This window comes from Henckelia pumila, chromosome 2 (genome assembly GCF_033568475.1).
Source record: "Henckelia pumila isolate YLH828 chromosome 2, ASM3356847v2, whole genome shotgun sequence".
Lineage (NCBI taxonomy): Eukaryota > Viridiplantae > Streptophyta > Magnoliopsida > Lamiales > Gesneriaceae > Henckelia > Henckelia pumila.
The window spans coordinates 104316639-104344158 of NC_133121.1; the positions used below are offsets into that span (position 1 = coordinate 104316639).

The 27520-nt window shown below is 33.9% G+C and overlaps 4 protein-coding genes and 1 pseudogene across 4 annotated transcripts; 2 read left to right on the plus strand and 3 right to left on the minus strand.

Moving 5' to 3' along the window:
• Positions 1-1098: 1098 nt before the first annotated feature.
• On the minus strand, positions 1099-2364 carry LOC140884710 (ubiquitin-ribosomal protein eL40 fusion protein). The gene is made up of 5 exons (XM_073291554.1): positions 2212-2364; positions 2018-2104; positions 1826-1928; positions 1436-1502; positions 1099-1322 (listed from the first exon to the last, which is right to left on the minus strand). The coding sequence occupies exons 1-5, from the start codon at positions 2312-2314 to the stop codon at positions 1296-1298; spliced, it is 387 nt and encodes a 128-aa protein (XP_073147655.1). The 5' UTR covers positions 2315-2364; the 3' UTR covers positions 1099-1295.
• Positions 2365-4925: 2561 nt separating this feature from the next.
• LOC140883837 (cytochrome b5-like) lies at positions 4926-6246 on the minus strand. Its single transcript, XM_073290431.1, has 4 exons — positions 6090-6246; positions 5885-5988; positions 5448-5514; positions 4926-5345 (listed from the first exon to the last, which is right to left on the minus strand). Exons 1-4 carry the CDS (start codon positions 6166-6168, stop codon positions 5104-5106), a joined length of 492 nt encoding a protein of 163 aa, XP_073146532.1. The 5' UTR covers positions 6169-6246; the 3' UTR covers positions 4926-5103.
• A 1267-nt stretch (positions 6247-7513) lies between these two features.
• LOC140880910 (metal-nicotianamine transporter YSL3-like) lies at positions 7514-11362 on the minus strand (annotated as a pseudogene).
• A 1826-nt stretch (positions 11363-13188) lies between these two features.
• Positions 13189-17512, plus strand: LOC140881102 (vacuolar protein sorting-associated protein 26B). Its single transcript, XM_073286132.1, has 12 exons — positions 13189-13394; positions 13633-13689; positions 13775-13849; positions 14273-14347; positions 14461-14533; positions 14786-14830; positions 15069-15180; positions 15547-15613; positions 16351-16395; positions 16547-16602; positions 16753-16928; positions 17110-17512. Exons 2-12 carry the CDS (start codon positions 13687-13689, stop codon positions 17286-17288), a joined length of 906 nt encoding a protein of 301 aa, XP_073142233.1. The 5' UTR covers positions 13189-13394; positions 13633-13686; the 3' UTR covers positions 17289-17512.
• A 2211-nt stretch (positions 17513-19723) lies between these two features.
• On the plus strand, positions 19724-24015 carry LOC140882171 (uncharacterized). Its single transcript, XM_073287985.1, has 8 exons — positions 19724-19994; positions 20843-20987; positions 21069-21237; positions 21354-21624; positions 21825-22090; positions 22217-22432; positions 22807-22909; positions 23605-24015. The coding sequence occupies exons 1-8, from the start codon at positions 19844-19846 to the stop codon at positions 23667-23669; spliced, it is 1386 nt and encodes a 461-aa protein (XP_073144086.1). The 5' UTR covers positions 19724-19843; the 3' UTR covers positions 23670-24015.
• The last annotated feature ends 3505 nt before the right edge of the window (positions 24016-27520 follow it).

Genomic DNA, 27520 nt, shown 5'->3' on the forward strand with positions numbered 1-27520 from the left:
TGCGTCGAGAACAAAACCGGCATCCATGATGGGTTTGAATGGGAACTCAATTTGGGAGCTAAAGTAAAATAAGATTCATAACTCCGCCTCGACTGTCAACTCCATTGTGTAAAAAAAAAACGAAAAGAAAAGCAAAGCTACGGATGGTTTGATTAACCATTCGAATCGAACCAAACTAGAAAACCGAACTGAACCAAAGGCGAAAACAGAAACCTTAATTAGATCCAGTTTCGATTTTTTTTTTTTTTTGGATTTTTGGTTTGAGGTTCTGTTTTTTTATTTTTTGGTCCCGTAACCGAAACTGAACCAGAAATCATTTTCTCTTTTTTAGATAACATTTTTGTATTTTTTTAGTTATTTTTAAGTTTAGTTATTAGTTTTATTAATAATAAATATAATATAAAGAATAAAATATAAAGAATAAAAATTCGATTAGACCGAGACCAAACCAAAAACCAAACCTTTAAAAAGTTTGGATTTCGGGTGAACCGAGAATTCGATCAACGGTTCGGTAAACATGAACACCTCTGGACATAACATATCAGTCATGGAATCTGAAAAACAATAGATTATTATGAATCGACACGAGGACTCAATATTTCTTCTAAAACAGTAAAATCAGCACAAAATGATTGTGAAATGACATGCAAATCAACAAGTATTAAGATCCAACTATCCAGATAAAAATGCCTGTAAATCAACAAGTATTAAGATCCAACTATCCAGACAAAAATGCCTGTAATTGTTGCATTCATATTCCTTCATGAACAAAAGAAACCATTCTATCTTGGATAAAGAAGTCCCCATTATACACGTGCAATTGCATTAGAGCATGTGACTCAATGACTGTCCTGAAGATAAAAATCACAACCTTTTTTCCTAACTTGTGAATTGATCGACTATTCTCCAAAAGGGGGCAAAAAAAAAGAATGATTCGATTGTACGAGGAACACACTCGACGAACACACCCAAGGAAAAATGCAACAGAAGCAGCCCCAAACATTTTAATTGGTTCCAAAACAAGAAACTCAAATATCTCAAAATCACAAGGCATAATAAATTGAAATGGACCAAAGATTCCTAAGCAAGAAACTTGAAGATCTCAAAAGCACACACAGCTTAATACATCGAAAAGCACCAAGCTGCATGCAACAGTATAACATATCATCCAAATCCATGGAAATCAATGAAGGGTCAACGATACAAAAAATTGAAAATGCTAATTGTCAAAAGCTACATCATGAATTCCACTGGAAACTAGCACAAGCAAGTAAATAAATAACCATCCTTTCTCTCTACTTAATCTTCTTCTTCGGCCTCAACTGCATATCAAAAGTTGAACAAATCACCAAAAAAAATAAATAAATACATTCACCATAAAGAAAAGATTTGAATGTGCCAAAACAAGTACCAATTAAAAATAACATCTCCATACCTGGTTGCTGTGTCCACATTTCTTCTTCCTGCAGTTCACGGCACGAGGGTGCAAACGGGCATAACATCTTCAAGAACATCACAAAACAAAATGTAACTAAAGATTCAAGTGACTTGGTAGTGATAGTTCGCTTAGAGAAAATCAAACAAACACAAAAATCTGATTAATAACACCCAATCTATGAACTAGCATATACTTTATCTTTCCTAGCGTCCAACTAATCAGTGAATCCCAAATCATAAATTGATTTGATCCCCATTTACCAAATCATCTTTGCAAATATTCCATATGGTTATGAGCCAATTAATCGCATTAACCCACTTTCCATAAAGTAAAAGAAACGGAATTGACAGGGAAAAGACTGGGACTGAAACTTGATAAGAAAATTACTTGCGGCAAATCATCTTGTCCTGGTTGTACTTTCTAGCCAATGCCATGAGAGAAGGTTCGATGATTCCACCCCTGAGCCTCAGAACCAAATGAAGAGTCGATTCTGCAATATCAATAGAGCATATAGAGATAAACCAATAAAACAAAATAACTAAAACGACTAAAATACGGAAAAAGAAAACTTGAGGAAACCTTTCTGAATGTTGTAATCAGCTAGGGTCCGGCCATCCTCGAGTTGTTTCCCGGCGAAAATTAAACGCTGCTGGTCAGGTGGGATTCCTGAATGTAACAAATTCAAAAAAAATCCCAAAAAAAAAAACATCAACTTATTTCCAAATAATCTGTACAACAAGGCAAATGATCGATCAAAAATAACGAGAAATTACCTTCCTTGTCCTGAATCTTGGCCTTAACATTGTCAATGGTATCGCTCGATTCAACCTCGAGCGTTATTGTTTTCCCAGTTAGGGTTTTTACAAAGATCTGCATTTTTCGCTGGTCGTAGTGTGTAGCTCCAGCCTACAGGGTTGTATGCGGGATTTTGGGTATTTATATGATACCATTTAGGGTTTTTGGTTTTCTCCACTTATACGACACCGTTTTCAAGAGGGTTCCAAATCTTTACTCGAAATTATAATTTGAATTTAATTTGGAATTCACGGAATTATATTTTGGTATTTGATAAGAACTTTAAAATATAATAATGTGAATTGATCATATAATTTTTTTAGACAAGTGATACTTTGTAAAATTTACAAAGAAAAGTTGAAATCTATGAGTAAGTTATATAAATGTAATTTTTATAAATTTTATCGTGATTTTGAAACTCAAATCATATGATATCCCACGAAATCCGATCAATTTCATAAAAATTTCATTTAGTTAAAAAAGTCTCATCAAATATCAATCTCATTTTTAAATCCTCTTTTACTAAACACTAACAGTGTGTTTGGAATGCAAGATTTCAATAGGATTGACGGGATTTGAAATTACAAATACCATTTTAGTGTTTGGTAAAATGAGATTTCAAAATGAGATTATGAAATTCTTATGAAATTGGTCGGATTTCGTAGATTTCAAGTTTTTTTTTTGTAAATTTTACAAAATATCATTTATCTAAAAAATATATTATCAATTCACACTACTATATTTTAAATTCTTACCAAATACCAAAACGATTTTTCAATTCCACGAATTCCAAATCCAATTTCAAATCTAATTCCAATTCGAAATCCCATTTTTTTATATAAATCTATACACACTGTAAATTTAGAGGCCCCGTTTGGTTTCAAAAGCTAGGCCAAAAAAGCACTTTTTTAAGTGCTTTCATTTAATAAAGTGTTTGGTTGACCAAAAAAGTGCTTATTTAAGCACTTTTTTAAGTCAAAATTAGAGCTTTTTCAAAAGCCAAAAATTATAGCTTAAAAAAGTGCTTTTTTTAAAAAATGTCTACCAAATCCAAACGGAGCCAGAATCACATCAAATCATATTGAAATCCCTCAAACCAAACACACTTATACTTTCCTGACTTTTGAGGGAATGCTTGGCCTTTATTATTTTACTAGTGTCGTGTGGGATGCTGCATATCATTAGAAGTGTCAAAACGGGTTAGCGAGTTGGGTCGGCTCATAGTCCGTCGCAATCAACCATTAGACAGAGTTGGTTGATCCACCTTTTGATATGCGTAACATGGATTGTATTTATAACATATGAACCAAGTAAGATTAGTGTTCTAAAAAGCGCGAGCGTAAGCAAAAAACGTGGAAAATTGGTCAACTCTTTAGTTGACCACAATGATTTTAAAACCAGACTGAAAAGGTCGGCTTGATCGATTCGATCGTGAACCGATCACGGTTTTTTCTGTCCAAAATATGAATCGATTTTTGACAAGGTTTGACCGGTTCAATTTTTTTAAAATAAAATATTTTTTAAAAATATAATTATTTCTTATTTTTCATAAAAAAATGTATTTCCTATATTTAAAATTTTAGTTTTTGTTACATCTACATGATTATTTGGTTTTAAATTTTTTTAAAAATAATATTTTAATATTATTTGAGCTTATTTTGTTTTACTTTTTGTTTATAAAATATATAAATGATGAGATTTCATATTTTGATTATATATATATATATATATATATATATATATATATTGTTGTTTAGATTTTAAAATTCGTACATTTTCTTTCTTGCGAATAAGAGATGAAACTTAATTTAACACAAAATTTTAATTCAGACTATATTATTTTGAAACTTATATTTTTTATAATTTGAAATTTATGTATTTGATTTAAAGTTTTTAAGCCTATATGTTATTATATTTTAAATTAACACCCACTTTTAAAAAATTCAAATAGCCACACATTATCTTCTCCAAATTGGATAAATTAATTAACACCCACTTTTAAAAAATTCAAATATCCACACATTATCTCCTCTCCTCCAAATTGGATAAAAAAAAAAATCCGAGAGTACAAATAATCAATTACAATAATGTAATGACCAACGGAATTTGAGCATTGATTCAAAATTTTCTTATCTCGGACAAAGAAACTACTTAAATCTACCTAAATAATAAATTAAAAAAACTACCCGTAATCAACGGAAATCGAACCTGAAACCAATTGGTCGCAAGCCTCACTCTTAGCCATTAGCCATTGGGCTAAGGGCTCATTGGCTCCAAATTGCATAAACTAAAACAAAATAATCACAACCTTTTTCACAAAAATATAGTGTGCAAACATACAACTCGTGCACAAAGATATTAGTACTGATGAGTTTATATATATATAAGAATAGTATAGATTATTTGAACGGAGGTAACTGTGCATTTGAATTATGACAAATTAAAATACCTCATGATGTTTGATTTTCAAGATTGACATCTTCAAAAAAAAAAAAAAAAAAGATTGACATCTTCAGGTGGCATAATTGACCACCATTTTCTGGTTTGATTTTGTGCGTACGAAGAACGGAGGAAATAACATTAATTACAGTCAAACTTACTGTTAGAAAACGGATAAGAACAAGATCACAAGGAAATGTATTTTGGAAATCTCTATTTGATGACCCTTGATTTATACTAGAAAAAGATCAGCTGTAAGAAATTTGACAATGCATAAACTCTAAACTTTATTTCCAACGAAATTTCAACTGGAGATTTCACAAACCAGATAGATATTACATCACATAATAATAAAGGGAAAGAAGCCATGACCAAAACAATCAAAAGTATACCCATGGATATAAGTATTCTCTCTTCCGTGTGTAGACTTGCTACTTCTGTTTGGAATATTGCGCATATGCAAATGCCAAAACGAAAAGAGGCACCAAAATCTGCAAAATCTTGGCCAGAAACGAGGAATTCGTGCTTGATTCGTACGCGGACATCGGAGGAAGATAAGGCCGTTTCGAAGGCACGGTGGACATGTCTATTTGGCCGATGATATACTTGGTCATCAAATCCTTGGCGTACTCACTGTGCCCGATGTCTTCATAGTCACTCGTGCCATCTTTTCCTAAAAAATAATGGATGATTCGTTTCGTTCAGTCTGGAGAAAGAGCAAGAGTAGTATAGTACTCTTATCATATGATAGTATAAAATTAATTAACAACTTTACCAGTAGATGCTAGTATAACTTCTTCGCCTCCAGGATGTTCTTCTATGAACGGGCTCACATCATACACCTAGTCAAATAAATTTGGAACATTTGAAGGCAAATTTGTACCCATAAAACTAAAGAAATACAGGCCTGTTATTCATATATTGCCCTGAAATTAATTTTAAGGGTGATTCCATACAGTATAACCATGTGAAATACTGAGCACAAACATCCCAGTTTTCAAAATGAAGGCAAATTTGTACCAATAAAAAACTAAAGAAATATAGGCATATTACCGTTTGGTATCAAAAGCAAAACTAGAAAAGTTTTTTTAAAAAGTGTTTTTTTTAGTTTATAAGAAAAAGTACTTTTATGAAATCCAAACTGGCTCAAAATTGAGCATCAAACACAAGAGAAATCGATCAAGCAAATTAACAAAGAGATTATGTGCAGACCTTGCCGTGGACGATAAGCCAGCAATCCTCTAATTTGTTGTGCTTCTCTACCTCATCGAACGTGTAAGTTTTCAAATTCGCCGCCATTTTTCCACCACACGTAGCTGCGAAAAAGCGAAAATATCTTCAATCGCCAAAAATACGAAAAAGATCCCACAAATTTATGATCTAGGCTATTATGTTATAAAGAAAATAATTAGCTTACGAAGAGAGAGACAGAGGTTGAAGGGATTTTTGCACCGAACACCTTTTCGTTTTTGGACTTTTGAATCATTCAAGTTCATTGAAGATCATTTATAAACTGTTGTAGGAGCTTGGTGGAGATGAAAATGACCCCCAATTTGGCTGAAATTACCAAGTTTTGACTTTTTGTCCTCCGATGCTCATCTGTCTTGAAATGTACCTTTTTTAAAAAAATTTGTGAAAACAATTATTTTGATCCATTTAGTTTTTAAAATAAAATATTTTATTTTCAGATATTTTGATATAATAAATAATCATTGACGTGATATTTATAAGTAACGATTTTTCTATATTATGTTCGTAATTTTCAAGGTCAAGTTAATATTTTTCTATAATAAACTATTTTTTTTAATACTATAAAATCTATGTAATCTGATAGTTTTAAAAATAAGTGTAATTCTCTCGGAATAATGTAGATCTTGCTGTCTAATGTATAGACCAAACATTAATATTTTCAGTTAAATTAAATTAAAATATAATTTGTATTTCCTAGGTCCCGAATGTTAGTAAAATCTTGGGACAATGAGCAGTAGTCCGGCGGCAAACAAGTAGTGTTGGCAAGAAGCATGAAACGAAGCACATTTTAGGAATTATATTGGGGCACACAACATGGCGTGCAAAAGGCTAAATATTTTCTAAATTATTATGCTTATATACTAACTTTAAAAAATAATAGGTCGCATGATGCAACTAAAATTAATTTAATTATGATTTATTTTTTGGATAACTATACTAATTCATTCATTTGTAGAGAATCTAGGGGGGATGTGTCGCATGTTATTATAATTTTTTCTGTTTTATTAAATATATAGAAAAATAAATAATAAATAGAGGTCAAAATTTAGAATAAAATAAAACAAATTAGAGTCGTGAAAGTCCGATCAGTCTAATTCTGTGTGCCCAAACTCGTAAACCAGCAAAATAGCCCCCGGGCTTGTCTAATCCGATTTCTCAACTTTAAATTGTTAACCTTTTATTATTATTTTTATTTTTTAATAAAACCAAACTAAATATTTTAATATATATTGGCAATAAACCAAACTAAATATCAATTCAACAGTTATTTTATTTAATTTTATAGCATGGAAGAAGCTTTTATTAACGATTGCTAATTAGAGGAGTTAATTACAATTATTCCATCTAAAAAGTCTAAATTGCTACCAAAGAGGAAACTTCTCCGAGAAGTCGTACTTTGACCGCTAATTTTTAATTCGTATTAGCCATTATGTATAAATATAATACCGGTGAGCAAAACACACACACATGTGTGAATGTGCGTGTGTGAAAGAAACTATAAAATACAGGCGCCAACTAAGACTGATTCATTTTTCGATCGAAAAATCAATGTAAGATGTTAAATTGGTTGGACTAAAAATAGATGTCAAATCCCAAGCCTTAGAACATTTATTTTTTGTTGAAACACATTTGAGAAGTTGTTTGAAGAATTTTGATCTCATGGCACCCGTTATGGGGAATTAGCGTGAGAATAGGCTGGCGTGGCGTGACGTCTTGTACATCCAATGGGTGAATATCATGTCAGCCGATATTCATATAGGTGTCCACTGTGAGTGTTCAGGAGATCAAAGCTCAGTGTTTGAAATCTCAAATGTTAGTTGTGGTCGGACTATTGATTTCTGAAAAGGATATCACACTTCAATATAATTTCTTCACGATTTAGAACCGAAAATCATGCTGAACACTTACATTATACCACTAGCCTAGTTTCATCTTCTCTTGTTTCTATAATGAATTCATCTCGAAGGCAAAAAGAGCATGCAAATGGGAGGATTAATCTTGGCTAAAGCCAGAATGGATGAAGGAAGAATCCACAACCCATCCCCGCAAATCAAACCAGAAGCAACGGCAGGGACCATTGCATTAGCCTTTCTTCTATCAACCTTACCCCAAACAAACACCACCAAGCTCCCCACACACATATCAATGGCAAAATATGCCCCGACAAGGAGCGGCACGGCCATGGCCATCGGGAGAGGAACCCATTTTCCCAACCTCTCAGGCGCCACGTCTCTCAAAAGATTAGCCAGAATTGCGAAAGAGAAAAACCCATAACACATCTGCAAGCAATGGCCGTGGAAGTGCGGAGAACCCTTCCACGCCAAGAATCGCCATGTTTCGGTATATTAAAGCGTAAGGGGCCTTGTAGTCTCCGTTTCCCCACGTCGAAGGCTTTGTAGAAAAGGAAGAACGAAAATGGAGCGACTATGCACCCGATGGCGGTGCCGATGCCTTGGCTAACGAGCATTGATCTTGGAGAGGTTAATGTGAGATGCCCTGTTTTGAAATCATGCATCAAGTCCGATGATATGGAAACGATGGACTTTATGAGTCCACACCCGATCAGTCCAGCAACAACACCATTGTTTTTCCCAGATAAAGCTGCTAGCACGAAAAGCGCGACTTTTCCGTAGTTATAGGCCATGTTCATATCGGTCAGACCAGCACCATAGGCGTTACAGAAGCTTAGAGATGGCGCAAGAACATAAGCAGCAAGAACATAATACCATTTGAGCTGAGGAAACATTATCGGGATCATGATTACGGAGATTACAGAGAAAAAGATGTATCCCACACATGCCATCCACAGAGGAATGCTCTCTCTTGTGAACACTTCATTCCGTTTCCGAATGTATACATATCGATTCTTGCTGTCCGAAACTGTAGTAATGGACCAAAATTAAATCAGATCATGGAGTGCTAAAACAGACGACAATATTCGACATTTCAAAATCACTTAAGACCACTGGCAATGATAGGAAACTTGTTGAAATGTGCATGTTCTCTTCAACAACTCGGCATAAGAATGTTGTCTTTTATCATTACAGGACTGGAAAAAAGAAAGGGTTGTGACTAAAATATGATGATTCACCTGATTTAAGATGATTCTCGTTGAATGTAGTGTACATGCTTTTAGTTGTAATAAACAATGTCTTGAGAAAATTGTAAAGACCGTCGCAGAGAATAAGGGCGATAGATATGAAAACCTACAGATGAACATGACACAATAATTTCGATGTTAATCAGAAGTGAGTGAAACCTGATAATAAATCACGAGTGCTTTAGAGTTTAGTCTTTACTTTGTAACCATTGAGACTCTTCATACTGCTTTCCTTGAGATTTTGAGGGAACCAATCTCCCTTCTTTTCACTTATCAGTGGCCACATGAGTCCCCAAGAAAGAACAGCTCCAAATAGCAATGACAAATTCACTAAATGGGAGCAAATCATTCCCGCTCCCACATAAGTCAAGCTGAAATCAAAGTAAAATCTGCAGAGTTTAACATCTCATATCAGTTGTGATGGAAAATTTTCTTAAAGTTTCAAAGAACATGAGTCGAGTATGCACGTTTGTTTCCAAGCTCCCAATCCGAAAGTAGGGAAATTGATAAATCCACATTGTTCTCGCCGGCATAAAACCATTGGAAAAAACACCATATGAAACTAAGCGAGAAGAACTTCATGAACCCACGAACCTGATTCCTGATAAACGAAGAGTACAAAGCGGTACACATGTTAGTTTTGTTACGACTTCCAAGCTTGAAAATGTATAGATTCATTATAGCTAGAACAAACACCCACTTCGCCATATTGTCTCCTTTACTAGTGTGAAATCCGTTGATGAGTACAGCAGTTGCAGTTCCACTTGGATAAGGTAAGTTATAATCTATAATCATTATCTGCGGAATGGAAACCAGAATACTGACTGTCAAAATCACAATTCACAGGGATTTTCGAGTCAAAATAAGGCGCCCTATGTAATTTCAAACAGAACAAACACACTCGAATTCAAGCTTCGAACCAATAACATAAAAGGTACCTTTCTCAGAGGAACCAAGGCCAAAAGCCCCACAAAGCTTACAACGAAAAGAAAACCGATCATCCAGTCGAGTCCCGGTTCTTTATAGCTTCCGGGTGAATTCCCCTCTGTATCAACTCCCACCTGCTCATATGTCCTCTTACTTAATCCCAAAAGATAAGAACCAAAGCCACCTAATACACCACACCCGACCAAGAAATCAAACAAATGAACAAACCACGGGAACTGACACATTCAAGAAAGCATTTTCAAAATCTTGAAACTTCCCAACCTCCAACAGCGATGCTATAGCAAGCAACAGCACAGGTTTGAATAATAGTATTTTCTTGTTTAGTGAAGGGAGCTGCCACAAAATTGGCCTTCTGAAGAAGTTTCGTCCATGTTCTCACGAACACAAATGCAAGAAAAGCAGCTGATACATTGAGATTTGGGACAAGCCCGGTCTTGAGATTGAGCTTCATGACTATGATACTATAAAGTATTCCAATGATTAAACTCGCAACTATTCCTCGGATTGTAATCTGCTTGGTCCAGGGGGGCATTCTCCTCATTTCCTCCTCCTGGTTTCTTAGTTCTTCTACATCTTCCCCTTCAATTTCAATCATTCCTCCATTTTCATTGGTTCCCAATTCCAAGAACCACTAACCCTGCTAATAGAACAATAATCACTTCAATGATCCCACCATCAAGATTAAGCTTTTCGCGGGATAAACAAGTAAAGTAATCTCATACAGAGTTTATATCAAACAGAGGAATTGCCTCACCTTCCAAGAGACCAGAGAATCCAAAAATAGCTAACTGATCAATAGACAAAATCTATATATATAAAAAAAAGCCCCAGTTGATGTTTTCCCCAGGTTCTTGGATAAGAAATCAAAGGCAATTAAATTGTGCTTAGCAACTCCTCGAATTTAAAGAAGACGCTTTGAAAAATCCAAGAAAGTCATGAGAAACTATTCCATTGGCGAATCCCAGATTCATTTATGGTGATTCTTCCACATGTCCATTTCACTCTCGTTGACTCTCTTTTTCACTGTGGCGTGATCGAAAGACAAACAACACACACACACACTCTTTTTCACTATGCTTCTCTTTTTTTTCTTCTTTTACAATTGAAAATGATCTACGTAACAAGCAAATCAGCATACTAGAGAGTAGAGATTCCAAATATTACATTAGTGATATTTTATTTTTAACATTGTTGATCTTTCTGTTATCTATTTTGTATGACCAAATATTATTATTTTTTACCAAAAATTATATTAGAGGATAACAATATGACTCAAATTTTTAAAATCATATAATATTTCAATAAAATATATTGAATCATAATATGATGCGATTGTGTACGTACTAATTTCAACACAAATTTGGAATAATCGGTGGCTCTTCATCTGCAGAATGTCCACTTCTTTTTCTTCCTTGCTATATTTGCGTTGTCTTCAAGCACAAAAATAAGAAATAGATATGGTTTCTAGACCCCTCTTTTGAATATTGAAAAAACTTTTCTTTATCCAAAATCCAAATATAAAATTGATTCTATTATTAATTTAAAGGTTAATTACTTGATTTGCTTCTATTTTTTTATTCTAAAAAGATAATACAAAAGAAACCATGTTTTATAATTTTTTTTTTAAATCAGCTGTATCAATACCAAAACTAGGGGTGCAAACGAACCGAATCGAGCCGAATAATGGTAAAATTTTAAGGCTCGAATTCGGCTCGATAAGAGTATATTCGAGTTCGAGCTCGATTCGAAGTTCGATAATTTCAAATATTTTGGCTCAAGTTCGGCTCGAAATGAAGTTTGAGTTCGAGTTCGGTTCGAAATATTCGAACCTATTCGTGAAATATTCGGATATTATGGTTCGAAAGTTCGAAATGTTTGGAAAATTTTTAAAATATATATATTTATTATATAATTATATTATATTAATTAAATATTAAGGCTCGCGAACTATTCGCGAACTATCGAACAGAGTAATTTCGCCTCGAGTTTGGCTCGAAAAAAAATTCGAACATATTCGAATTCGGCTCGAGTTCGATAAGCTCGAATACAAATCAAATATTTATCGAGCGGGCTCATAAGGCTGACGAATAAGTTCACTTCGTTTGCAACTCTACCCAAAACCATCTCTTTTCTCTTTGGCTATATGCATGCTGGAAACATTATGGTGGAATTTTCTTTGTTGTTCCTAAAGTAATTGTCTCTATTCTCCAGTAATTTCTTTTTTTTTTCTCTCCGTCAATACCCCTCTTATATTTATAAAGTTTTTCTCAATTATTTTTAGAGACAACAAACACTACTTTAATAAATCAAAATATATAAACTAGAGTTGTTTGCGAGAGAGTGTCCAAGTTGATAGAGTAGGTAAACACTTGATCAATAGTCAGATCTTCGTTTCCTTCAACCAATAATTTCCTGGATTATTATGTTGCACTTGCACAGGGATCGATTTTATGCACGGTGCAGTTTATCTGACTATCGTGATTTACATGCTATAGCAACTGCGGGTTCTAACGTTACTAAAAAAAAAGGATATACAAAATAGAGTTTCTCTAACTTTTCATCGAATCAAAATCTTTCGATTCAAACACATTTGAAAATTAAAACCTGATTATACCAAACCAAAATTTCAAATTAATTTAGTTCGATCGGTTAATTCAGTTTGTTAATCCTCGAACACACCGATACAACCAAAAAGCAATCACGAGTATGCAATATAATAAGGCTCCGTTTGGTTTGAGTGATATGATAAATAATATATAGCTAAATAATATAATGTAATAAAAAATAAATAAGAAATGATAGTGAATATAGTATTTGATTTGATTTATAGATTATAGTTTATTTGATTTGATTGATTGAATTATATATAAAATTATTTTTTGTATTTTTAACAATAAATAAAATTTGAATAATATTATTTATAGAAGATAATTTAATAATTTAAATTCAATAATTCAATTGATGTAAAATAAATAAATAATAAATAAATAATATGACAACAATAAAATAGATTGGATAAGAAAAAAAAAAGGCAATTTGCTCAAAAATCCTCAAATGCAAACATGTTTTGTTTTGAGCTTCCTAGTCATAAAATATGGTATAACATCATACATCATATGATACAAAACTATATAAAATATAATACAAATTAACAAAAATTGCGATAAAAAAAAATAGCTAGAGCGCATAGCGCAAAACATTCAGCAATTTGCCGGAATAATTTCACCTGTAATTTCTTCTTTAATTAATACGAAAACAAGTTTCCGAATTCCGATAGTTGAAATTAATCAAGGTATTTTGGTGGAAAAAATAATCTGCTGGCTTTGGACTTCGAGTAATTTCCTCTCTCCATCGCATTTCTCATCGTCGATCGTTGTCAATCACCTGCGATCTTCTTCAAAAACCTCTTACATATTCTTACAAGTAAGTTACTACGCATGGTTGATTTTGTTTTCAGTCGAATTGTTTGGTGAATGGATTTGAAATCGAAAGAGCTGATCGTTTAGGGTTTTTAAAGTCGCAATTTCTGTTATCATTTCACGCCAGATATTGCATTTTCAGCTCATATTGTGGTCTCAATATTTTTGTTGGATTAGATCTTTCGTAATTGTTCATATGAAGTAATAATCGGAGCTTGTCTGGTCGATCCAATATGTTGCAGGTGTTACGGACAGGTGTTTGAATTGGGTCAGCCGTCAGGGTTTAAATCTCAGCTATGGTTAATCGTCAAAACCTACTAGAATGAATTTTTTTGAGGGTTTTTTTATTTTTACCGTGTTAATTGTTGCATTATATGTCCGCAGAATTACATAATTGGAGCTTTTAAGCCAGCATGCCACATTTCCGTTGTGTTTTCAGATGGGAAATCCCGAAAGCAGGTTCTATTTATTTGTTTGATCAAATAGTTGAACCTTTTTGTAATTCTTTTGTGGGATTAACACACCAATTCACCTAGATTGAATCACCCTGGAATGTCATTTCAGTTTTCTTTTTTTTAAAAAAAATTATTTGGTAGTTTGTTTCTATAAGTGTTCATTATGTCTCGTCACCCTCTACACGGGGATTTGTTTTTCACATTATTTTACGAGACAATGGATATTTGTAGCAGCGGATGCCATAATGTCCCGTTAATATGCCTGCTTCTTGTTTTTATTCAAAAAATAGTTATGTTGTTTTTTGCAAAGATATTTGGTTGCTAACTTGCTGTATTTATTTGAGATCTACCTTTCTAGTTTTTATTGCTTATTCTCAAACTTGCATTTTCCTTCCATTTTAGTTTTATAATTTGTATAATATAATAGGTCCCTTTGAAGAAAGAAAATGGACAAACTATTATGGTACCTCTCTTTCAAAGTCAAGAGAACATCACTGGCCAGGTTTTGCTGTGTTTTGTCGTTGATATTATTGTTCATATGTCTAGAAGTTTTTGTTAAGTTTTGTATACGAAAAAAGACTGTTTAGCCATGCATATCTGTGCACTGCTCTGCAGATATCAGTTGAACCATTGTCGGGGAAGAAGGTTGAACACAATGGAATCAAAGTTGAGCTTCTTGGTCAGATAGGTATTTCTCTGCTCATATGTTGTGCACTTAATGCAGCAGCTATAGAGTTGGCTTTACTTCTATTATGTGTTTGGATTTCTGACTTGTATTACATAGTTACTACTTGAAATATAACTTTAGAATATATGGGCATACATTATCAAAGCATATAGAAAGATTGAATTAAGCACGTGCTGATTCTTCATACTGGATATTATTCACACCATCCCTTTTTCTCTTGTTGCAGTTTCTGACTATTGATTTCCTTTGCAGAAATGTACTTTGACAAAGGCAACTTCTATGATTTCACATCGTTGGGTATGTATAAATTTAACTATGTGCTGCATTCCCAATTTTTTAATTTATAACACCTACCAACTTTTTTTGCTTCGCCAACATGCAATGGTTTGCGGTGATCAATTAATTTTCTCTATTATTTGCTATAAAAGCCCATTTAGAACACTTAGCACACTGCAGCTTCATGGCATAATTTCCCATTCTCATAAGGATTATCCTCTTGACAATAGTTCTGATATGCCTTCTTCTTTTCCTCTAGTTCGTGAACTGGATGTTCCTGGAGAAATATATGAGCGGAAAACATTTCCTTTTGAATTTTCGACTGTAGAGATGCCCTACGAGTCTTATAACGGGGTTAATGTGCGGCTTAGGTGAGTTACTAATTTCGTATTAAATAGTTTCTTATGGCATGTTACTCATGTTATTACAAATCAATTGCATAATTTCCATGGTTTCTCTTCCTGTTGGGGGAAGTGTAAAATGTGCTTTTGGTATTTACAATACGAGCTCCGTGAAGTTAGATTCATTTAGTTTAATGGCAGTGGGACATTTGTCTGTTTATCATGTTGTGAGTATCCTTCGAAAAATTTTACTGCTGATGTGAAGTTCATAGAAAACTGTCACCGTTACATTTTCTACATGCATTAACAATATACCATTATCTTTTTACTGTATAACATGTTTCTAGTTTTAGATATTAAATCGTAGCCTAACTTTAGAGATTTCTATGCTTTTAGGTATGTCCTCAAAGTGACCATAAGTCGGGGCTATGCTGGTAGCATCGTGGAATACCAGGACTTTGTGGTAACATTAAAACTCTCTTGATTTATGAAGAAACATCAACACTGTCCACAAAAAATTTTCTGATGTTGAAGGGAATGCATCGATGTCCGCATTTCTCTCGAGTCTTGTTTTATTTTTATAATTTATGGAGATGCAATCTGCCGTGTGAAATAATTATCAAGGTTGAGGCTGTTGCCTGGTTATTTTGTAATGACCTTAGTCTGTGAAGACGCCGACGAACCAAAGACGCAAAATTATATGAATATGTTTGTCATTTCAACGCCGACGACTTTATCCCAACTTGCCGATAAAACGACAGTCTTGATGCACGAAAGACTGATTCTCACACAGTCACACCTCTTGAATTGTTAGATGGTTTAAATTCTTCACTGCTTGTTGCTGCATGAAAGACTGATTCTCACACAGTCACATCTCATGTAACTGTTAGACGCATTAAATTTTTCACTGCTTGTTGCCTCTATACCTTGAAGATAATTAAAATACATTTCGGTTTTGGCCACTCATGCACCCCTGGCTTACTAATAGTTTTTACCATCTTATAATCACATTGAAGGAGCCATTATGGCAGGAATCAGTCTTCAAATTTTCCTGTTTTCCTTCTGTGATCCATGTGTTGGGCTTTTCTTTTTTGTTGGTGCTCATAAGTCATAACTCTTAAGTGTTTGCCCCTTGTAAGCTTTTTAACTGCTGAAATATTCCCAATCACTTAATTTGGTCTTCTGTTTTCTATGGATCAGGTTCGGAACTATAGCCCTCTTCCATCTATCAATAATAGTATCAAGGTATTGTTCTTTACAGTAATTTTTATTCCATGGGTGTTCCATCTGAGGGTTATATAAGTATTCCATGGGTGTGCCACCTTGTGATTTTTGATGCATCTATGCAAGGTATCACTAGAATATGTTATCTTAACATGTGATCTTCTATATGTAGATGGAAGTTGGAATCGAAGATTGTCTTCATATCGAGTTTGAGTACAATAAGAGCAAGTGAGTTACAAATCATGTTATGACCTTTAACTTCAATTACGTATCTCATTCAAAATTATTACACTTCTGAATTCTGGTATAAATAAATATGCATTTGAATGACGTTTGTGGTATGTTAATGGACTGTTACTTGAAATTTTAAATGTCTAGGTATCATCTTAAAGATGTCATCCTCGGAAAAATATACTTCCTTCTTGTGAGAATCAAGATAAAAAACATGGATCTTGAGATTAGACGCCGAGAATCAACAGGATCAGGGACAAACACCCACGTAGAAACAGAGACACTAGCCAAGTTTGAACTGATGGATGGTACTCCAGTCAGAGGTATAAAAAGATGCGTTACTTTGCAATCCATGCTTATACAAATTGGTTGATAAAGAGTAGCCGGCTAACCGGACATGTACCTCCCTTTTTAGGTCCTTAAATTAGATACCTTTTTGAAGTTCACAACCTGTAATGATTTTGACAAATAAGATGATTTACATCTTCAACACTAATTTGACAGGTGAATCAATTCCAGTCAGATTGTTCCTAAGCCCGTATGAGCTAACTCCTACGTATCGAAACATCAACAACAAATTTAGTGTGAAGTACTATTTGAACCTAGTTCTTGTTGATGAAGAGGACCGTCGGTACTTCAAGCAACAAGAGATTACAATGTACCGGCTCGAAAAATCATCTTGATTCAACTTATGAATGCGTGGACATATATCACCTCCTGGCATTTTATTGATTTTACCATCTGAAGTTCGCTTGTAAGACTAAGATCTCAGTTTTTTGATAGAACGAGGACACTCTTCCGTTAGTATTTATTATACGTTGGTGTCATCTCTGCTGCTGAACACATTCTTTGTACAGTTTGAACATTGTGTACATGTGCCGTGTAGTGACTTTTGGCCTATGTTTTTGCAAGATTTTGGATGCTTAAACCTGTCTGTTGGAAGGTAATGAATGACTCGTATGACGAATAATTTTTGAATTTACTTCGAAAATGCTTTTCATTTATCTAGATGTGTGAAATACCATTTGGATCGATCTTCACATTCTATTTGTTTAGATGAATGAATATGGGCAACGGAATGTGCCCAATGTGGATAGAATTACGTGCCAATCTGATTGTCCATGTCTTGTTATCTCTTCAGATTTCTCCTTACCGAACGTGCATTGCACCCACAGCCACTCAACATGTAGTGATCAAAATAATAATTTAGCACGTAATTATTTCTCCTTATTTAGTTTGTTATTATACATCCCAAGAATTTCTTAAAAAGCAAGAAAATTGTTGCATTGGCAATTTTAGTTGGATGGTCTTCACATGGAATTATTCACTATCAAGCTCACTATCACTAGCACCTTTTTCTGATAAAATTTAGAACTCGATCCATGTGCAATTTCCTCATATATCCCTCAAAATTGACTGCTCTTACACTTAAATGTTTTAAATGTGATGTGTTTGACATAACTATCCTTCAATTTTGATCAATACGAACACCTTTCTTGTATTTCTTAAAATATATATTTGAAATGCGGACAAGAAAGAGTCATCCCATTTGGGTCGAAAGAACATTGACTTACATTTAAAATAAACAAATAAATAAAACTTGTAGACACATAGCAACCAAATCCGATTATTTATAAGCCATATTTGTAGTACAACGACTCAATCGCCTGAAATGAATCAAGATCGATCCTTCTATGGATTGAATAATTTTTTAAACGCCAACATTCAATTATAATCAATAAACATTTCTATTCTAGATCGCTGCAAGTGCGCATATGTAATCTAGATAAATGCTTTTAAGTTTGACTCAAGGTTTTTCTAAGACATGTACTATGCATGATGAATAATTTAATCCATTTGCTCCAATAAACTAGATATTGATTCCAACGTAGTTTTAGGGAGAAAAAGCATCTGTTTGAAGCTTCAAATCGACACGAAAACAAAGCGACCCTTCTACGAGCTAAACAAAACGACTATATATTTAATGCAAACATATCATCCCCATATCTTCCCTTAATCTGAAACCGAAAAACGAATCGAAATCTAAAATAATCTTATTTTATAGTTACCAAAGGTTATGGGTACATGTCAAACTTTGAAAAAAAAAAAAAAAAGAATTGATGAGCCAAATGTAGCAAAATATGGGCACAAGTTCTTGGGAATTAGGTCTCCGAATATGTCATGCTACATCTTCCTATGTCAATCCCATGTGACATTTGCTAAGCCAATTAAATGAAATTCACCCATTCTCATTTTCCAAGCATAGCTGTTATTATTGTATTCGCCATAATACGAGATGATCTGAAAAATAATGTTGGTCAAACATTATTGTTAAACTGTCATCTTTCTTAATTTTTATTTATTTATTTTAAAAAATAACCTTCAAGTATGTATGAAACAACCAAACATATATTAAATATTGAGAAAATTATGTTTCAAATTCATAGTCAAAACAAATGTTATTTTGTTAAATTCTTGAGTAATGTTATATGTACAACAAAATTTGTACAATAATTTTTACATCATACAAAATTTAATACACAAATTTAATTTATCAAATCTCATAATACATTGATTGCAAAATCTAATATTATAATATCAAAATCTCAGGAGATTACAGCAAAATATCACGATATAATAAATATCGTTATACGATATATTGATTGTAACTTTGGTAGTATTCTAAATTCTTTTAGCGAGCAACAGAACCCCGCATAAGTTTAGTTTAATATGGATCGATTTGAAGTTAGAAATTTCAAATTTACAAGTTTATTTAGATAAATACGTACAACACTAGATTTTAAATTCACAATTAATTAATTAATTAATTTTTTTTAAAAATATTTGTAACTTGGAATCCTTCGAATCAAACCCAAGCACAACCCGCCAAGTAACGTCCTACGGTTGAAATCCAACGGCTGATATTAACAGATGGCGAAATCCACGTCCCACAAGCTCCCCAATCCTTCTTCAAAGATCCGTTTGTAACCCGCTAAAAATCGAAACAGATCCAATGATCCGGAACCCGCCACGTGTCGCAATCCCGGTAAACGTACATGATCGATCGAACAAAAATAAAGATCACGCAACTCTCACAGCATAAACAAAACCGCGTCTTCTCTCTCTCTCTCGCCAGCAAATTACACACACGAAACACACTCTGCTGTGTGTTTGTGATATGTATACATTTTCTTCGTAGGCACTCTTTCGTCTCCATTGTTTCTGTGTTGGAGGAAATATGGAGTTGTTTTATTATTTGGTTTTTGGGGCGGTGGGAGCTGTGGTTGCTGCATTGGAGCTGAGTAAGAGTAGCAAAGATCGGATCAATACCTCAGCTGCTTTCAATTCTTTCAAGAACAATTACGTGCTTGTTTACTCGATTATGATGGGTATGATGAAATTATAACGAAACCTGCGATCTGTTGAATAATTGAATTTGATGTAATCTCATCGTGTGCGTACGTTTTTATTTGATCTAATTATGAAACCGGGATGTAGATGATTCGAGAGTAAAATTCGACTGCATGCAATTTTCCCTTTTTATGAGCTTAGTTTCCATGGTAAACAAATGAGAATTTTTCAACATGTATCATTTTTTTTTTGGAAATGGGAATCCATGTGTTTGCTCGACTAAATGGCGTCACAAATAAGAAGTGAAGATTGAGTAAAAAAAATTCGAGGATATGTGGCCGATTATTATTCTTGTACTTTTATAACTTGCAGAATTTAGTGCGTGATTATTATTTAGTTAATTTTTCTTATGCTTTCTTTGACTGATATAAATAAGTGATCTGTATTGAATCTGATATTTATGCGTTAGACCTGAAGACCCTTGAAATCTATATATCACTTGAAAATCAGTTTCTGGGTCTAGATTTATATCCATGTCACTGTGGTCAAATAGATTTGTACTTATGGGCCCAATCATGATGGACGGTTATATGTTTATATCACAGGATTGCATTGTATATTGATAAATATTGCATGTTAAAAAAACAATTATATCCCTTCGTCCCGTATGATCTCTACTTTATTCTTTGGTTTATACTGGTTTTCACAGAATATAAAATCGATTCTTAAATGACGGGTTCCTTTACCATATTTGTTATCCATTCTGGTGTCTAATTAAATGGTGGAGAGTTAGTTTAAGAGGTTCTGAAACTTACATTTTATTTCAAGAAATATATCTGCGACCTATAATTTGTGTTGCTGATTATGTTTTTCATGTGGCAAATAGCTGGTGACTGGTTGCAGGGTCCATATGTTTACTACCTCTACAGTACATATGGTTTTGGGAAAGGTGAAATTGGGCAGCTGTTTATTGCTGGATTTGGATCTTCCATGTTGTTTGGAACAATTGTTGGGTCCCTAGCAGACAAACAGTGAGATATCTTCCTGAGCTAATGCAAATTGATTATCGTTCTGAATATCTCTCCCAATTGTTTATGACTATGAAATTGCAGGGGGCGGAAGAGAGCTTGTGTTACTTACTGCATTACTTACATTCTCAGCTGCTTGACCAAGCATTCTCCCCAGTACAAGGTGCTGATGGTCGGGCGTATTTTGGGTGGTATTGCCACGTCTCTATTGTTTTCAGCATTTGAATCATGGCTAGTGGCTGAACACTTCAAGGTGGTGTGTCTGTACAACATATATTTGGAGTTATAGTACTGTATAGTATCTATTGATTCATGGTTATCGACTGAAGTCTGAAGTCTGAAGTCTTCAATTTCAATCTTTCTTCGCAGAGAGGTTTTGATCAGCAGTGGCTCTCAATAATTTTCTCTAAGGCAATATTCCTTGGCAATGGTCTTGTTGCCATTCTCTCCGGATTGGTTGGAAATCTGCTAGTTGATTCCTTGAATCTTGGCCCTGTATCTCCCTTTGATGCTGCTGGGATACTTCTAGCTATTGGAATGGCTATCATATTGTCATCGTGGACCGAGAACCACGGGGACACTTCAGAGAGCAAGGACCTTTTAAGTCAATTCAAAGGCGCAGCAGTAGCAATTGCTTCAGGTTTTCCTAATCTGTTGTAGAAATATCTTTCAAGCTATTTGTTAATTCTTTCCCCTTCAAAGTGAAGCGAAAGGTTCCAGTTCTAGGTTCTTATCTTCCTAAACAAAACTTGGATTTGTAGGACAACGATGTTGTCTTTTTTCTTTCCTTTCCTTTTTGCCTCCTTCGCATGGAATTCTTATAATGGTTTTAATTGTCAGATGAGAAGATTGCATTACTTGGCGCTATACAGTCCCTCTTTGAAGGTTCTATGTATACATTTGTGTTCCTCTGGACGCCTGCTCTGAGTCCAAATGATGAAGAAATTCCCCATGGTTTTATTTTTGCGAATTTCATGTTGTCTTCAATGTTGGGAAGCTCAATTGCATCTCGCTTATTAGCCCGCAACACTCTTAGAGTTGAGGTCTACATGCAGATCGTATTTGTCATTTCGTCAGCCTCTCTTTTGCTCCCCGTATTGACGAATGTAGGTCAATACTTCCTCTAAACCTTAACTAATATTTTCTAGGTTGATCATATCTATTTTCACTGTCTCTGTGAAATTTCTATTGTCTTGGTGAACTTGGGTTAACTTCTTACTCTTTTGTGGCAGTTCTTGGTACCTCCTTCAGACGTGAAAAGGGGTGGCATCTCTTTTTCAGGCAGTCTTCAACTTCTTGGCTTCTGTGTTTTTGAAGCTTGTGTTGGAATTTTCTGGCCATCCATTATGAAGATGAGATCCCAATACATTCCAGAGGAGGCTCGAAGCACCATCATGAACTTCTTTCGAATCCCACTAAACATCTTTGTCTGCATCGTGCTGTACAATGTATGTTTCTTGACTATTTCTATTCAAGTGGCACATAACTGTTATTCTCAGTTTTCTTTGTTCAATAAACTGTATTTCCCTGAAGTTTCTTTTCCCTACACATCTACCCAAATTAGCATTCCTGGACAATAACATATGGTGGCTTTCCCTACTGTTCCACAGTTTTAATATAATTAGTGCTGACTTATATCCTCAGCTTCAGACATTCTAATGCTGGTGAACTATGACTTAAAAAGACATTGGAACTTGACAAGTGTCCTAAGGCACACAATAAACATCCTGAAGATGGAAATATTTGAACTTGAGGGATTTACTTTATGTTACTTACCGGCTACAATGAAGATTGTTAACAGTTTCTTGATGTGTTTGTGTAGGTTAACGCATTCCCCATCACTGTTATGTTTGGCATGTGCTCCATATTCCTCTTTGTAGCATCTATTCTTCAAAAACGGCTCGCGGCAATTGGGGATAAGCCAAGTGAGTATTCTGCTGCCAATGAACATTTAATAGACCACTCTTGGAAAGTCCAAGCGTGACATCATAAATGGGAAGTATCACTAAAAATTTCTTAAAACTATATATTTTTTTATACTAAAAAATAGCCAGATGCTTTTCTTTCTGAAATCCCCGTTTCACCTTGTGTAGTACCAAAATCTTCGGTCAAGTTGTTAGATTTTCTTTTGAAATTTCCCTTGCTTTATTCAAGGTTGCACTTGGATTAATGGATTTAATTTGGACAGAGGGATTTGATGAAGGATTTCAAATGACACTCATACACTCATCTTGGTTGTATTTGAAATCCATCATAATTACTATTGAAATTACATAACATGTTCATCCAACCAAGTAAAGGAATTTGAAATCATATCAATTCCAAGCGCAACCTAAGTTAAGGACGATAGCAAGTGGATTTAATCGAACTTTTGGTAAAATGTTGTCCAAATACTTATTTAATTGTGTTGATAACATCAAACAAAATGTCATTCTCCTAATTATCATCATATTCAATTCTCTGTGAAAAAGTATATTAAAAATTTGCAAAAAGGCCTAAATTCAGAAATAATTCATTTACTGATACTAGTTATTAGTTCTGATAAATGGTTGTTGTACTCTTGTTAGGATTTATAATACAATTGTACCATTTATTCTTATGTGCATATGTATGATACCAGAGATGGAGGAATGGACTATGTTGAAGGAAAAAGATACAGAATCTGAGCCATTGAGCGATGCTTGATCCACTTATTTGAACTCTTCGAAGTCGTGTATGAGATCTACTATTCGGTTCTTACCACGTAATGGAATATTCGAAACTACGATTAATCTCACACAGTTTGCAACCAAATTTGCTGAAAGGAGACGAAAATTTTCTGGAGGAGGTATTGTTTCCTGAAAAAAAGACATAGTAGCACCTGAGGTTCATGTAATAATTTTGCAGTAATTTCTCCGAACTTTTAGTTTTGTGGACAATTATAACTATCTTTTTGTTCCCTTATATATGTGTATTTTGTAATATGTGCACGATATCTGTAAGTGGGTTTATTTTTATCTGATGGATTTCCATTCGATTTTTCCCTTCCCAATTTGGGATATTGAAATTAATTTATCTTTTTATTCGCTGTAGTGATCTGTCTTTTGGTGTGTGAAAATACTTTGAAGGAAATTCATTTTCCTCTTTTTTTTAAAAAAAAAAAAGATATACAGTTTAATGAATTTAAAGAAATAATCTCTTGTAAATTAAAATAGATAAAAGTGAGAGCAATATAAGATAACGATAACCCGAATGAGGTGTAAATATTGGTGAAGTAGGTGAACGTTTGTTCAGAAGCCAGATGTCCCATTTTTTCTTCCAACAATTTCTTGGACTAGCCTATCGCACAGGGGCTTGTCCGGTTTGGTTCCAAAAGTTTATCCAGTATGCATCGAAAGATAGCGGTTGCGGGTTACAACGCCATAAAAAAAGATAATTATAAATTTATTTTGAATGTCAACTTACTATAAACAAAAAAAGCATTTGCAAACGCTACTTGAATTGATTGTGAATAAATAGAACATAGATTTTGTTACATAGTTAAATATATGCTTGGTGTTTTATAAAATTTAACACGGTTATTTTCTCATATTTGCAATTCATGTTTAATCAAAGCTAATTAAAATTTCGTGTCCTTGCTGTATCACGGGCCTAGGCTCCTTTCGACTATCTTTATTAATTTTTGTTTTTTTTAATAAAAGAATAAAAATAAATAATAAATAAGTTTAAGCCACTCATAGACCTGGCCACGGTCCGGGTCCGGGTCGGCTTTTAACCAACCCTTAACCGGCCCGCCAATGGCCGGTTCCGGTTCGGGTCGGTGAACCGGCGGTTCCGGTCGGCGGTCCGGGTCAGGGTCCGAGCTGACCCGGGCTACTTTTTTTTTAAAAAAAAAAAATTGCAGCGCCCCAGCGCTGCCAATGCAGTGCTGGGCGCTGCACCTTCGAAATTTAATTTTTTAAAAATTTTTAAACAGATTTTTAATAAGACATATTCATTAAATAATCTCAATCAAATATTTCATATCTCCATAATAAAAATCTATTATATTTATTAAATAAACAATATATTAGAATTTCAACATCTTAATATCTTATGACTTAATATTACAAATCTATTACATTTTATTCTACTTCACTCGCATTTTCTCCCGTCGTAGTTCCGGATGTTCCTTCGGTATCATCTTGGTCTTCTTCATCACTTTGAATATGTTGTGTTCGAGTTGCGGCTTTTGACAAATCATTGAGCAAACATTGGACTTTCAAATTTTCTGGTCTTAAGCTAGAACGTCTCTCGTCCAATGTATTTCCTCCAATACTAAATGCTTGCTCCACTGCAACTGTTGAAACCGGACAAGCTAGAATTTCTTTTGCCATTATAGCCAAAATTGGATATATTTGTGTTTTTTGCGACCACCATCTCAAAATGTCGAAATTTTCCTCATCTGTATCACTAAAATCAAAAGTAGTGATAAAATAATTCTCAAGTTCCTGACTGAAACTTGAGGATCCTCATGGACGTTTCGTCCGTTTTCTTAATAAAAGTTGTGCTTTAGTAAGTTTAGAAGTAACATTACTAGTTGCAGTGGATTGTGTTTCATGTGAAACAATTTGTCAACCATATTTGATGTTATATTAATTATAAATATCAAGTAAATGAGTTTTAATATTAAACAAAATCAATGAGATAGAAGGAATTGTTTTCGCAATAGGCTCCAAAGATTCATAATATAATGTTAACATGTCGCTTAAGCCATCTAATTTAAGTCTAGGATCTAAAACAAAAGCACATAAAAAAATTTCAGGAATGACCAAAAAATATTTTTTCCATTTTGCTTTCATGACGAGAATACATTGAGATAAATCACTATCATTAGAATTAACATGTTCATGAAAAATACAAGCAATGTTGCAACAATGTGTTAAAACTAAATGAGAAGTAGGGTAATAAACACCGGATAATTGGTCACTAGCATCATTAAAAACTTTTAAAATTTCACAAATACTAGTGCATATGTTCCATTGATTTGAAAACAAATAAATATCACGAGCTTGAACAAATTGATGAAAAAATGTACATAATAAATATTTATATTCAAAAGAGGATAATAACAATTTATATGTTGAATTCCAACGAGTTGGAACGTCTCGTGCAAACCGCTTAGGCTTCATACCATTTACTCTACAAAATTTTCCTATTGCTTCATAACTTGGGGGTGCGTCCATCAATAATGAATAACGTTTCTAATTGGTTGAATATGTGTGCCTAAATTTTTTAGTCCATCTTGAACACACAAATTTAAAATATGACATGTGCATCTAATATGAAAAAATTTGCCACCTAGTGATGGTTTACATATTTCAATAAGCTCACTAATACTAGAAGTATTTGCACTAGCATTATCAAAAGACATTGAAAAAACTTTGGTAGTTAGACCATATTCTTCTAAAATAACAAATATAAGTTGCGAAATATTTTGTGCCGTGTGTGATTCATTGAAACATCTATATGCAAGCAACTTTTTTTGAATGTTCCAATTATTATCAATCCAATGACATGTAATACCCATATATGAACAGCTTTGCCAATGATCACTCCAAATATCGGAACACAAAGAAACTTTATTATTCAAACTATAAAATTCCTTAATTAATTCTTTCTTTTGATCAACGACTAACTTTTTTATTGTGCGTTTGAGACTATTTCTTGGAATATGTCTAATAAAAGGATTTGCACTTGTAGAAAACCAATTTTCAAAAGATAATTTATCGTTAAAACTAAAAGAAAGTTGTTCAATTGCACAAAATTTAGTCGTTTCTTCTCTAAATCTAGCTTCGTTATATTTAAATAGTTGAGATTCATTATCCGATTGAGAAGAGAATGTCGGAATTTGAGTTTGACCACGATCAATACCAATTTTCACCGGATGATTTTTCTCGATATGTTGCGTCAAAGATCCATAACCACCTCCTTGTTTAAATTTGTAACATTTTGAACAATATTTGCATTTGGCTTGCAAATCACCGGAGGAAAGCGTCACCTTGTCGAAGTATTTGGTGAAGATATCGGATGTCGGGCGAGGCACCGCTCGAGTTTGTCTTTGAGAGGCCGCCGGATCGTTCATACTTTCTTGACTTGCATGATGACGTGGTGGTGGTGGTGTTTGTTCAACTTGTTGTCTTTGTTGTGCCTCTTGTCGAATTTCTTGAATTTCATCATCGAAAAATTCAAGATCAAATCCATCGACATTGAATTGAGGATACTCGACCTCGGGTGATATGATTCTCTTTTCCTTTCTTTTTCCTTTGTCACCCCTATGACTTGATCCCGCTCCGAACATTTGTAATTGTATAAATATGAAAATAAATCAACAATTGACAATAAACCAATAATCGAAACTTGATATTTTTGATAATTCAAAAAATTAAAAGGAATTGAGAATAGAGAGAATTGTGTAAACAAAATGAAAGGAGGTTGGAGGTATTTATAGATAACAAATAGGTTTTTTTTAGAAAAAAAAAATTTCGGTTGACCCGGCGGGTCCAGCGGGCCGACCC

Bases quoted from the DNA above. Each gene is read 5' to 3' on its own strand.
- LOC140883837 (XM_073290431.1), bottom strand. From the start codon at position 6,168: ATGAACTTGAATGATTCAAAAGTCCAAAAACGAAAAGGTGTTCGGTGC. The intron at 5,989-6,089 runs GTAAGCTAATTA...GCTTTTTCGCAG, and splicing joins CAACCTCTGTCTCTCTCTTC to CTACGTGTGGTGGAAAAATG. The intron at 5,346-5,447 runs GTAAAGTTGTTA...ATTATTTTTTAG, and splicing joins AGTTATACTAGCATCTACTG to GAAAAGATGGCACGAGTGAC.
- LOC140882171 (XM_073287985.1), top strand. From the start codon at position 19,844: ATGGAGTTGTTTTATTATTTGGTTTTTGGGGCGGTGGGAGCTGTGGTT. The intron at 20,988-21,068 runs GTGAGATATCTT...ATGAAATTGCAG, and splicing joins GGGTCCCTAGCAGACAAACA to GGGGCGGAAGAGAGCTTGTG. The intron at 22,091-22,216 runs GTAGGTCAATAC...CTTTTGTGGCAG, and splicing joins TGCTCCCCGTATTGACGAAT to TTCTTGGTACCTCCTTCAGA.
- LOC140881102 (XM_073286132.1), top strand. The intron at 15,614-16,350 runs GTAACATTAAAA...TCTATGGATCAG, and splicing joins TGGAATACCAGGACTTTGTG to GTTCGGAACTATAGCCCTCT. The intron at 16,603-16,752 runs GTGAGTTACAAA...TTAAATGTCTAG, and splicing joins TTTGAGTACAATAAGAGCAA to GTATCATCTTAAAGATGTCA.
- LOC140884710 (XM_073291554.1), bottom strand. From the start codon at position 2,314: ATGCAGATCTTTGTAAAAACCCTAACTGGGAAAACAATAACGCTCGAG. The intron at 2,105-2,211 runs GTAATTTCTCGT...TGTTACATTCAG, and splicing joins CAAGATTCAGGACAAGGAAG to GAATCCCACCTGACCAGCAG. The intron at 1,503-1,825 runs GTAATTTTCTTA...ATGTTCTTGAAG, and splicing joins GACAAGATGATTTGCCGCAA to ATGTTATGCCCGTTTGCACC.